This window comes from Scaptodrosophila lebanonensis, unplaced genomic scaffold, assembly GCF_003285725.1.
Source record: "Scaptodrosophila lebanonensis strain 11010-0011.00,11010-0021.00 unplaced genomic scaffold, SlebRS2 tig00000001-arrow-pilon, whole genome shotgun sequence".
Classification (NCBI taxonomy): Eukaryota; Metazoa; Arthropoda; class Insecta; order Diptera; family Drosophilidae; genus Scaptodrosophila; species Scaptodrosophila lebanonensis.
This window is the reverse complement of record NW_022060529.1, coordinates 8315663-8327930: the sequence shown is the minus strand read 5'-3', so window position 1 is coordinate 8327930 and position 12268 is coordinate 8315663. Positions and strand designations below refer to the sequence as shown.

Here is a 12268-nt window from a genome sequence, read left to right as displayed (position 1 = left end):
ACACTCGAAAAGAAAACTATAGTCTTACATTAACAATCAAACAAAATGTCAAACATAAGTTTTTTAAAAGTTAAAATAAATAGTTATGCTTAAAATGATATTGTTTCCTTATAAAGTTTTTACATGTATTGGTCAAATGTCGTTATAGCAAGCTCATAAATATAAAAAAAATATATTTTTATAGTTTTAAAATGCAAAATAAAAAGTAACAGACAAAATTCAAATTTTCCCAATTTAGTTAATTTTAACTGATGTTAGCTTTTCAAGTTTTCAAGTAAATAAATATATATTTTATAAGGAAATGCGTACATAAAATTTGTTGACTCTATTTCTCACAGTGCATGCGTAGGAACATATGATGCTGGCTTAACACAATCAGCATCGTCTCCAACATGTGCCAACGCCTGCTGCTTCGGTTAAATCCACTAGATTTTTGTTGTGTGCGGTTGTATGTGTTTGTGTGTGCTTGTGTGTGTGTGTTTGTGTGTGTGAAGCTTTTTTGTTTCGCAAATCCCTTTTTGCTTATAATTCGAACATTTTCCCTCCTGTTGCTTTTAGCATTTATTTGAATTTGTATCTGAATCTATGCGTTCTCACTCACACACAGCCGGCATTGCTTTTGCAGTGCCGCCTGACCCCTCCGCCCATGTCACTGAGATGTGCAATGCAAGTGCGTGGCTCTCCATGCGACATATACGTAGTATTATGCATCACATTGCTGGGTGGCACAAATCCTCTGCAGCAAACTTAAAATTTGTGCCCGTCTATGGTTCCTCGCCGCCAATGAAAATGGGATCTGATACGCTCTGCTCTACTCAATACTATTCAGTGCTGTTCCTGGTGCTGGTCTCTGTGCATAACGCTTAACACTTAAGCTCTGAGCGCACCCCAAGCCCGCACGATGTCCAGCCATCGGCTTAGCTAACTGTACTGTGTTCATCATGTGAACACCCACAAAGACCCACATCCACACTCGCTGATATCCATGCTGGTATGCACCAGCTAGCTCGGCGTGTTATTGCGAAACTTGTTCGTCTGTTATTCGACCACCAGCCCCGTAACTGACTTCCCGCCTCTGCTCTTATCTCCGCCCATTGCTATAGTCTACATCGCTTGATTTTGCACTATTACACGTATGTGTCCTGTTAAGTGTGAGACACTTTTGGTGAGCTAACACATTGCCTAGACGTGCAGCACCCCACACACGTTCCACTATTAGAATCTGGAAGAGGAGCCATCTGATTGTGAGGCGATATTGAAAGTGTTAGTTCGTAATAGACCCTAATAAATAAATAGGTCGTATTAGTAGAATGAATAAACAACCATCCTTGAGCCTAAGAAAGTTATAAATGCCAGTCTAAAGCCATAACTTGTTATTTTTTCTTTAATTGTATTTTCAATTTTTTTTTGTTATTTACAATATTACATAGCAGAAGTTCTGCTAAAGTCGATTTGAAATCTATTCCCACAACAAATTAGATATAGTCAAATGCCTCAGAAGCAAAACAATTGACTGTATGCGATATTTGGACTTTATTTTCATTTTTAAATTACGGCCATCTACCATATACATATGTGGATTGGCTTTAAAAATGTAAAATTGGAATGTGCTTTAAAATAAATTGTCAATTGAGAATTCACATTTGTATAAGCTACAAATTTCTTAAGGAAACAATCTAAATCAATTGCTTACTTTGTTTATACTCGTATATGGGCAGAACTGTTTCTAAATCCGCCACAGAAGTTACACATTCCCAAAATCGTATATATTTTATTTTACGAATAAGGCTTTTCTCACTTCAGCAAATAAATCATTTATTTAACTAAAAAACAATAAAAACAAATACTTGCCAGGTATATATAATTCTATATGCAAAAGGTTAGACCTTCTTGAAAAGGCAATTAATTAAGGAATCAATATTTGAAACAGCCTCCTTCAATGAACATATATCGATAGGGGGTCCAACAGGCAAAGCAAGTGCAATAGAAATGAATGCATAATCCAATGGGCCAAAGTCTGCAGCGGTAATATGCATATTAGCTCTGCAAGCGTACGCGCATTTTTGATCCTTCCGTCTGCTTATGTATACATAGCCGCCTGCCTGGCTTATAACAGCTGCTCCTGCTGGCAATAACTACAACAATGCCAACAGCACGAGCAGCGAATTAAATTCGGAGGCCAAAATGGACACCGTTAGCGATGCCAACTGCAACTGCAAAGGCAACAACAACAAGAACAACAATATAACGGCAACTTGTGTGACAATAAACAACAAAAACAATACAAGTACCGGCAGTAATATTGTTGTTGGCTGGGGAGCTGGACTCGGACTCGTATTGGAACTGGGACTGGGACTGGGATTGGGGTACGGGAACGCGTTGATCCACAAACGTGTCGTTAACTAAGGCACAGTGATTTTCAATTGCAGAGCACGGCGACACACACACACACACACCCACACACTTATGGATAGATGTATACATGTGTATGTAGAAACACATGCTGGCACGTGTGTGTGTGCGTGTGCATAAGCTTATGTGTAGGTGTCAGTGTCAGCGACTGTTGGGCAAGTGAGGGAGTTGGAGAGGGAGTTGGAGTGGGAGGGGGAGCGGGTTGGGGAACCTTGCATATTGACAAGAGCGGTCATCGATGGCAAAGGGGATTTATTAAGGCTAACGTATGAAAATTTTGCATACTAAACGCTGCATAAATCGAATGACTCGAATGAAACCAAATATGAGACTAAAAATGTTCCAAAATAGTCGCAATGCCAACTATATATTCTCTGTTCACAGCTGTATCGAATGTAATGGTATTGGTTTGTGTGTGTGTGAGATAAATATCGTGTTGCGTCGCATAGCAGCTTAGGCGCTTTGAACAGACATATACTTGTATAGATATGTATATGTATATATACTATGTACATATAAACAACCAAACGGATTTACATATGAACTCACATACATATACTCATAAGCACAAACATGCAGCTGTGTATGAAATGGTAATGTCAAATGACATCGATAACAACAACGAGAACAACAGTCTGAGCCTCAGCTATAACCACAGCCTCTCGATGATATCAGTTTGTTACGCAAATCCTCAAAATATGCTACAAAATACTGCAGACACACACACACACGCTCACACTGGTATTGGGGACTGGTATTGGCACCTTTATAGACCGATACAGACACATAACAACAAGCGGACAGACAGAAAGACACACATTCGTATGTGCAACTGTAACCCATTTACAAATTCAAGCAAATTCTAATTCTAACGCACATTTCGAGCTCAGCTCGTGCACATTTAACATTTCTGTCTGCTGAGCAAAAGTTCTCTTTAAGCTCCAAAACAATTTAAGATCCTAGACTGCAAAGTGGGGCAGTTAGAGGTGTAAGTGTTTCAAAACGATGTAATGTAGCCCCATATCCTGTGCATGATTCCCAAAAGCCCCATTCCAAAAAGCTGCATTTTATGATACCAACAGTGTAGAACTACACAGCTTCTGGATGTGTATTTGAGAACTCGCATTGGTTTCACATGTGAGTGTTTTCTCAAGAAACAAGTTATACTGCTGAAGCAGGAAAAATAGCTTCACATTCACAAATATTACTTTTAAAAACAACTATACACATTTCTTATTAATTTTCAGTGTCGGGGCCTCCACTACAACTGAAAATATATAACCCGTTCTAAAATTAATTTCTTGATATATTAAATATAAAGTATTTTAAAATTAATATTCAAATGCAAATTTATCAAAATAAATAAAAGAGGTCCCTGCATTGAATTAACTTTGCAAAGTAGCTTTCGATTTTCCAAATCTAGCCCTAAAGCTAAGTACATACTATAAATGTTCTTTTTATTTTAAACACAAACTATTTAATCGGTATTTAAAAACTTTAAATGGTCCAATACCACCAGCCGACGGAGCCAGCAACTTGTTGCACAGAAAATATTCGTCATGTATACGCCATGTGGGCGGATTGTTAACAAACCAACAAACACGCTTTGCTTTTGTATGGTTACATCCATCTCCCATTCCAAAAGCTCATTCAACCAGCTCCCCCAACGGATGATCCACAAGTGTTTTGACGTTCATTTGCTGTCACGCTTCACATTCAAGCAGTCAAGCCCACCCACCCATAGCCGCCTTTCGTCCACATCCTCTTCTTGTATTCTCGGCCCATGTGTATGTGTGTGTGAGTGTTGGGCTGTTTGCACAACGAGACCCAGACCGATGCATTGAAGGTAAAATAAACGTTATGAATGCTCCATATGCTTAATCCAAAGGATTTCATTGCATATACGAATGTGCCAGAGAGTTGAATGGATTCGAACCGAACGTGGCAAAGGTTGCTATGAAAATCTATCTCGGAAATACAAATAAACGTGCATGCAGAAGCTGCACCATAAGTATCTGCACATAAACAGAGCGCTTCACTCTTTATCATTGACTGAACTATTGGTGAACTAAACAAGATTAGCGCAGATGGGCCACTTGAAAGGACAGCAGCAACCATGGAACTAAACACAGAGACTCGAGTTAGACAGACAAATCAAATAATCTAACGTACAATGTGTGTGTGTGTAAGTTCTATATAGTATGGCAATAGTAAGTACTTAAGTCGTAAACCTTCAGTCTCCATTGCTATTTAAATGCACACATAAACATAATTATTTGCGCACACAAAGGTTTAAAGTTGTATATATATATATATATATATTTAAATTTGCTTCGGCGCAGAGGAAAGGGTTATAAATGTCATTGACGTTTTTATAATGACGTCGCTGTATGGATTATTAAAACACCACCACCACGACCACAGCTCCCGGGATTATGGGATATGTGCATAGCAATGGAAATAGAGGAAGTAGGGGAAGGGCACATTATGTCTGTATTCCCAGTCTCAGATTACAGGGATTAAAAGATTTTGACTTCGATGCATGCAAACGCTCCCCGCTAGGCTTTTATTAAACCAAGCAAGCGAGACATTTTATTAATTAAAGGAAATACGAATGGGGTTGGCGATTTTTGAATCCAAGCTATATAGTAAATGGTTGTATATGTTTTTAAATTCGTCTTTTTATATTTGAAAAATAGTCCTATTACTCAATTTGTCGCTCTGATTCCTATCAGTGACGATCTATATTTACAAAATACGAGCAGATTTAAATTTAAAACATGCTACTTATATCTCGTTCGCTAAAGACAACAAAATATTTAGGCAATCACATTTTATAAAACTATACCAAAAGTAAAAACGATAAACCCAAGTGATATATTCTTAAATGGGAAGATCTTACTTACGGTTCACTTTGCTGACATCGAAGTCTCGCCGTGTTTCCAATGCCGGGTGATTGAGCAACTTTTCAGCTTGTTGGACACCCATGCCCAGGGCAGCGGGCGGCAGACAGGAGATGCTACCCACATTGCTGGTACGCTCCTCGCGCTCCCGCTCTCGCTCTCGTTCGCTCTTCGGTGTGGCAGCGAGCGAGGCATTTTGACTAGAAGCTGCTGATGTTGGCATCGTATTGCCGCCACGATCGCCATCTGAATTGTGAATGTGTGTGGGTGGACTGTTACCCGCTGAGCGACGACCTCCTGATGCCAACTGTTCACCTGACGCTTGTTGCTGTGGTTGTTGTTGCTGCTGCTGTTGTTGTTGTTGTTGATGCTGCATCTGCAGCTGAGTGAGCTTCTCCTGCACGCCCTGGAGGGAGGCGCGTCTGTGCTGTTGGGCAACCACCTCTTCGGCAGGCACGCCCATGTTCAGAGCACTGCCCACAACACTCTGCGGTGGCGACAAAGAGTGCTCTTTCTTGACGGCCATGTCCACCAAACTGGCAGCTGCCGACGGTGACTTGGCATTGGCGGCGGCCACGACGGCTGCCGCATTGGCAGCGCGGGTTAGCGCCAGCGCCTGACTCTATAGAATCGAAATACAAGAGCAGGGAAGGAGAGAGAGAGAGAGAGTTGAATTAATTTAATGTTACCAGAACGAATTGTGCTAGAGTATATACAAGTATTGTCTGTCTATTGGTCTGTTTGTTGAGCTAAATGCGCATGGTTCAGTTGAACAAATACGTACATTGACGGCTTAAGTGAAATTTCACTTCATTCTGCTTCTCTAAAAATAAACACAACGAGCATTGCTCGTTGGCATATCGCTGACAAAGAAAACAACCTAAATTTTCTTTATTGATTAAGTCGACAAAAGGCAGAGCAGCTCAGTCTGTGCCAACTCCATTCCATGGCAGACAAGTGCGGCCACAATTTGGCTGACAGGCGTTGATTTCTATATACTATACATACTTGTATACGAGTATATACGGCAGATGCTGATGCCGATGCCAATGCCGACCGATTTATTTGCTTTCTATAATTTAGCAAGTAATTTGTGCACAAATCGTGGCGAATCACGAAGTTGTCTTCAATGATGCGGCCCTCAACTCCGGCGCTTGGCTTGGCCAACACATCTTTCAATCCCAGGGTGATTGGGGGAGGCGAAAACAAAGACAGCGACTTAGCGATCGATCGTTTGCCGCTGGCAGCTTTTCGTCCGCCGAAGCGTAACTAAATTAATGTTGCTCTTTTACTGTGTGCCATTAAAAGCTTTTTTCTTTCTTTCTTACTTAATAATGAACTGAAGCCAATGCAATGGAATAAAATGGAAAACGAAATTCGCAACGGCATTTGATTGCTGACCTCGCTGCTGCTGCTGCTGCTGGTGGTGCTGCTACTGCTACTTCTGCTGCGTGCTTTATGCGAACTCAACCACATTTCTGTTCCAGAAGTGAGCAGCATATAGCTAATTATGGTGTCTCGTAGCCACGGCTACCGTTTACCAGCAGCTTTTTATGGAATTCTTTATTGGGCGATCTGCGCCAAACACGCAAAGAATTTCAGCGCACTTTTTGCTCAGCCATCAGCAAAATTGTGGCATTTCGGATCTGCGCTGATCGTGTGGATAAACGTTAATCGAGACGATGCCAGCGACGACGTCGACGTCGACGTCGAAGGCTACCGATGGAATGCCTTGTACGCTGGACTAAGCATAACCTATGCTTGCCTGTGGCTAGTTTGTCAAATGGCAGGCAAGAGGCAAAAAGTGGCGAGATCCTGAAACCGAGTCAGCAAAACATGTTCAAAAACTTAATAAAGTCTGGCGAAGCAAGGCAGATGTGAGGACAAAGGAAGGGAGAGAGAGAGAGAGACACGAAGATGCATCACCGTCCACTTTCCACAGTAGCCGCGTCGAGTTAGCGATCAACGACAGCAGCAATCGATCTTATGTTATAATCATCGTCAGCATACCGCCGTCGCCGTCGCCGTCACCGTCACCGTCCCGCCCACTGCCCAACGATTTAAGTCTGCAAAAATTCATTTACGCTTTAATCAATTTCATCCATTGAACGCCTCTGTCTCTACCCACTCCCTTCCCATTCCTTTCCTTTCCTTTCCTTGATTCAACCGCCCGAGTATTCGTCCGTCTCGCTGCATCCCTGAACTTCCAATGCGAAGTTTTGCCTCCGGCCATCGACAATTTCTGCTTACATTGATCTTGCCTCAGAAAGTGGGCTTTTGCCTCCTCACTACACGTATGTCCATGTTACTGTTATTGTCCATGTTACCAGTTGTTGTTGCTATTGCCACACGCGTCCTGCACCACAAACCGAACTAACCCATCAGCATCAGCATCAACTTCGGCTCGGCTTCTGTTAGCCGCATGTCAAAAAATTGACGAAAATTCGATCAAAATTTTAATTGATCGCCCTGCAGTGATTTTGGTTCAAAATTGATCTTCCCGGCCGGCTGGAGCTGGGTAATTTTCGGTGGCAATGGTCAGTCTTCGTCCCAGTACACTGGTCTGTCTTGTGATTATGTTAATGGAGGCTCCTGTGCTCTTTGCCCAATGCACCCCACTCCGCTCCCCAAAACTTAAATCATGCGTCGTCTTTAGATATTTGGCGCTCGCTGCACCGGAAACTGCAGTGCCAACGGCTCAAAGCAATCAAATACATACATGCTGGTAGGGGTATACAAAGGAAATCTATTAAGTCCTAAGACCAAAACCAAGTTAAAAGATTTTAGAAAGAAATTTTAGTTTTATATACTTAAGAGGTATAATCTTTCTATTCTTGTTTAGGATAAAAAGAAAAAATATAATAATAATTAAAGGAATTATCTTACTTAACAGGAGTTGTGGCAAACACGTCTTAACACAAACATTTAAATGATTAACCTAACAAGTTCTACATTGTAACAACATAATCCTTCTCTTGTTATAATTAATGCGTCTATACTATAAATTGCTATCGCTATTAAAATAAGTCTACGAGGTCCTTTCAAAAACTCTCCAACTGAATTGGTCAACTTTCCTTTGGGAACTGTGCATGTATTTTAATATTACGCTGTCGGAGAACACATAATTGACAACGATTAAATTTGTCTTTTGTTCAAGATGGCAAATTTACATTTTTATGGTTCAATAAAATAAATCAAACCGACTCGACCCAAAAACGGATGAGGGAAGCAAGCGTACGGTGGCTGTGAAAAGTAATTGCAGCACATAATAATCTCGCATTTAATAATCCTCATTAAAGCGCAAAATCACGTCGCTCGCAGCCAGCCCCGGCACAGGCACAGGAACAGGAACATCTCCAGCCCAGACCCAAGCATTCAGGCCATACATAGTCTTATTATGCATTCACATACAATGTTGTTGGTGAGCATACTACAATATTAAGGTAGGTATGTCCAGTGCCAGTGCATTTTACACTACGAAATATCACCACCACCACCACCTCGACAGACTGCGCAAAGTAAGTGAGTCCATGGAGAGGAAGGTAATCGTACAAGTAGTGGTAAGGGTAGAGGATGGAGGAGGGAGGCAACAAACATTTTTCGGTTGCATAAACTACAAAATTCCGAACAAGCGCACAGCAGCTTCTGTTTCTGCTCACAGATTGTGCCCCAAAAAATGTGCTGTCGCGCTGGAAACGTTACTCTAGACGGTGCTTGGGCTTGGACTTGGGCTTGGACTTGAGGACGCGCATCAATCGAGTCGATGATATGATGAGCTGACGTTTGGGTTGACGTTTGCTTGTCGTCAATACGTCGCCTAATAACACGTCGCAACAGGTAGTCCCCGGCCCCGGCCATCAACTTAAAGCGAACGTGCACACCGCAGTGGCACTGATTCAAACGCAGATACAGATACTTGAGCAAAATGATGTGTTGGTCCAGTGGCAGCGTGGCTTTGAGGCTGCTGCTGCTGCTGCTGCTAAATAACTGAGCTTGAGCGTGAGCCCTCTTCTTTGTGGCTGAGGAATTTCAGCAATTGCATCAAAAATATGAAATTAGTTGAAATGTACGAGACGAGGACGGAGACGAGGACGAGAACGGTGACGATGTGTGGAAAAAGTCGTCAAACTTTTGCAGCCAGCACATCACTCTCTTCAGCCCTCTCGTCATCTCCAACTGGATCTCCATCTCGTATGTGGTTGGCCTCAGTTGTCTCGTTGTCGCGCTGTGATCATCTGGGCTGTGGCTGTTGCTGTTGCTGGCCGACTACTGGGCTACTGCTACTGGATTTTTAATGTGTTTTAATCATCAGCGCGCTGTCTGGTTCAGCATTTCTGTTGCCTGTCCTCTTGGCCGTACGCCCCCGGGCCCCACCTTTCCTGCTAAATTGTTTTTATTAGCGTACGCTGCCTGCTCCTCCTCTGAATCAAAGAACGATTTCTCTTGCGATTTTCATATGATCCTTCACTGCTCGCCTGCTGCTGTCCCTCCTCGTCCACCCATTGCTGATTTTTGCTGATGTATTGCACATTCTACAGGGCTATAAATCGTTTTGCCTGGCACCATGGCGCTGCTGTTGTCCTTTGCAATATCATTTGATTTGCAGGCATTAATTGTTTTTTGTCATTTAATCAGTTGTTTTCGATTTCAGTCAGCGTTGCGTGACGAGAATACAAATACTTGATTTGTTATAGCTGCCCAATGGATGTCTTTCGACTTTCCACAGAGCAAGAAAGAGCATACAAACGGGGGTCTTGAGCTTAGCAAAATAAATCCGATAAAAATACCAGAACAAAAATGTTGACTGCCTCACATGCAAAGATTTTATATACCAAAATATATATTATAAAGCTTAGGCAAAATAGTTGCACTTTTAAAGATAAGTCTTATAGTGGTTCTATATAATTTATTCCTATGAAAAGCATAGCATAATAATATTCGTATTCTTACGATTTTTAGTTGCACATTTAAGTTGCGAACCCTCTCGAAACATGTGATGGTTTTATTTATCGTAGACCTTTGTGGTCGGAACCGAATGGTTTCTACGCAACAACTAATGGCAGTGTTATATTCGTATAACGCCGATAGAAAACTCTGCATGTAATCTGGGTCCATCTGATTAATTTGAAAGCTTATAGCACCTATTTATTGAGCTTGAGGTTTTGAAATAATCGTTGGAATTAAGCTAATCTCTTAACTGTTGCCCACGAAAGCATCGATCAGCGTCAGGGCCCCACAGCGCTGGGTTTACATGAACTTTAATTGTACAGCTGTCACTTCAGTTGTCGTGTTGCTTGTCACTGACATGTCTGCCGCTGACGAGGTGTCGATTTACGACTGACGAAGCTGGAACCCAGATCTTGTGATCTTAATCGCTGCACAACCCAAGCGCTGCCCAGCGCCATAGCTACTCGGTCCAATAGCCCACAAGTCAACAAGCCATTCGTTGAGTCGTCGTCGTTGTCTCGCTGAGAATTGGCATTCCTCGATGTCTAAGATTATGTCTGGTTTAAAGTTGTCTGCGCGTCTGGGTTGTGGAGTTTTTTAAGTTTTGGATTTTTTTTTCTGCTCACAGCTGCGACACCAGACAGCAAAACGAGCTCCCGCAACGACATTACCATTGGCTAGCTGCCCAGTTGTGGCGTTTTTGTGATTGGGTGTTGGCCGTTTTTATGCTCTTGAGTTGGCTTTTATTAATTATCATCATCAGCAGAAGCGACCGCAACGCGATCATCGTCATGTTAAGGCATAAGTACAAATTCCCAAGCGAAAACCGAGGCAGAGACAGAGACAGCGACGGTGGCGATCACAATGATGATCACGGCGACGATGACGATGACAGCCAGACATGAGCGAACACCAGAATGTGGTATGCGGCATGTGGTATTCAGCATTTACGCGTACAAATATCATTTTCGTCTTTGTCTCTCTCTCTCTCTCTCTCTCTCGCTCTCACTCACTCGAATCGGGGAAGGGGCAAGGGCAGAGCAGCGTTGCTTTTGGTAATTTGTATGAGATTTTTTGAATTTCTTGACTTTTGCCATTTATGTGCATATGGAGGGCAGCAAGGAGCTGCAACAAATGCTGGCCAGGCCAGGGCCCTTCCCAAAGTTGTGATTAAGTGTTTCAATATTAAAGTGACGAAAGGCCAACTTGCTGATTGAAGTAGCTCGGCCTGCGTCTGCTTCCAACGATGGCGATTGTCGCAGCATCGTGCAAAATAATTAAAAATCAGTCAGCATTTCTTGGCCACTGTCCGCCACCCGCCAGCCGCTGCCCGACTACCACACGAGTGCGAAAAAACTCCATTTAAAGATGCCACATAGCCACAGATAAGCAAAAAGAAAAAAGAAAGCGAAATATCGGGTAGAGGAGAACAGAGCGAGATGGAGACTATTGGGAAACCGGTTGACAAAATACGTAGCTTGGTATGCGATCAGTTGGCCGATAGCCGACGACGACGCATCGCTGTCTCTGCGCGTTCGCTCAAGAATTTTTACCAAATTACGAGCGCTACCAACTACGCACCAACAACAACGACATTTAATTATATTTCATTTCATTTTATTTTACTGCTGCCTTGGCTGCTGCCTTGGTTACCAAAATGCAACGCATGGACATCGACATCGACTTGAACATCAACATCAGCATCGACATCGACGTACTTGCCGCATTAATGATGACTTGGTCCGAATTGCAGGCATACACTCAATAATAACAATAATCATAAAGGCAGCAACAGCAACAGCAGCCAGCGGCCTAAAGCAAGGCAAATCGGCAATGGTATGCCTTGATTATGCGCGCGTTCGTCGCACTTCGCCACTCCACTCCAATCGCACTCCACTTCAGCCCACTTCAATCCACTCCACTCCACATAACCCCTCTCCACTTCACTTCACTTCACTTACGTGTGCAAACAAAACGAAGCTGCGCATGCGCATGCGCGCCCTTCT

General features: G+C 42.5%; 1 protein-coding gene across 1 annotated transcript in view; it reads right to left on the bottom strand.

Annotated features, from left to right (window-relative positions):
* Nucleotides 1–10720, bottom strand: part of LOC115634719 — a 36840-nt gene extending 26120 nt beyond the window's left edge. Inside the window, exons 1-3 of the mRNA XM_030532603.1 lie at nt 10621–10720; nt 9018–9334; nt 5319–5937 (exon numbers count right to left, since the gene is read on the bottom strand). Of these exons, the coding sequence (XP_030388463.1) occupies nt 5319–5937; nt 9018–9334; nt 10621–10720 (1036 nt within the window). The remainder of the gene's footprint in view (nt 1–5318; nt 5938–9017; nt 9335–10620) is intronic.
* Nucleotides 10721–12268: the final 1548 nt, after the last annotated feature.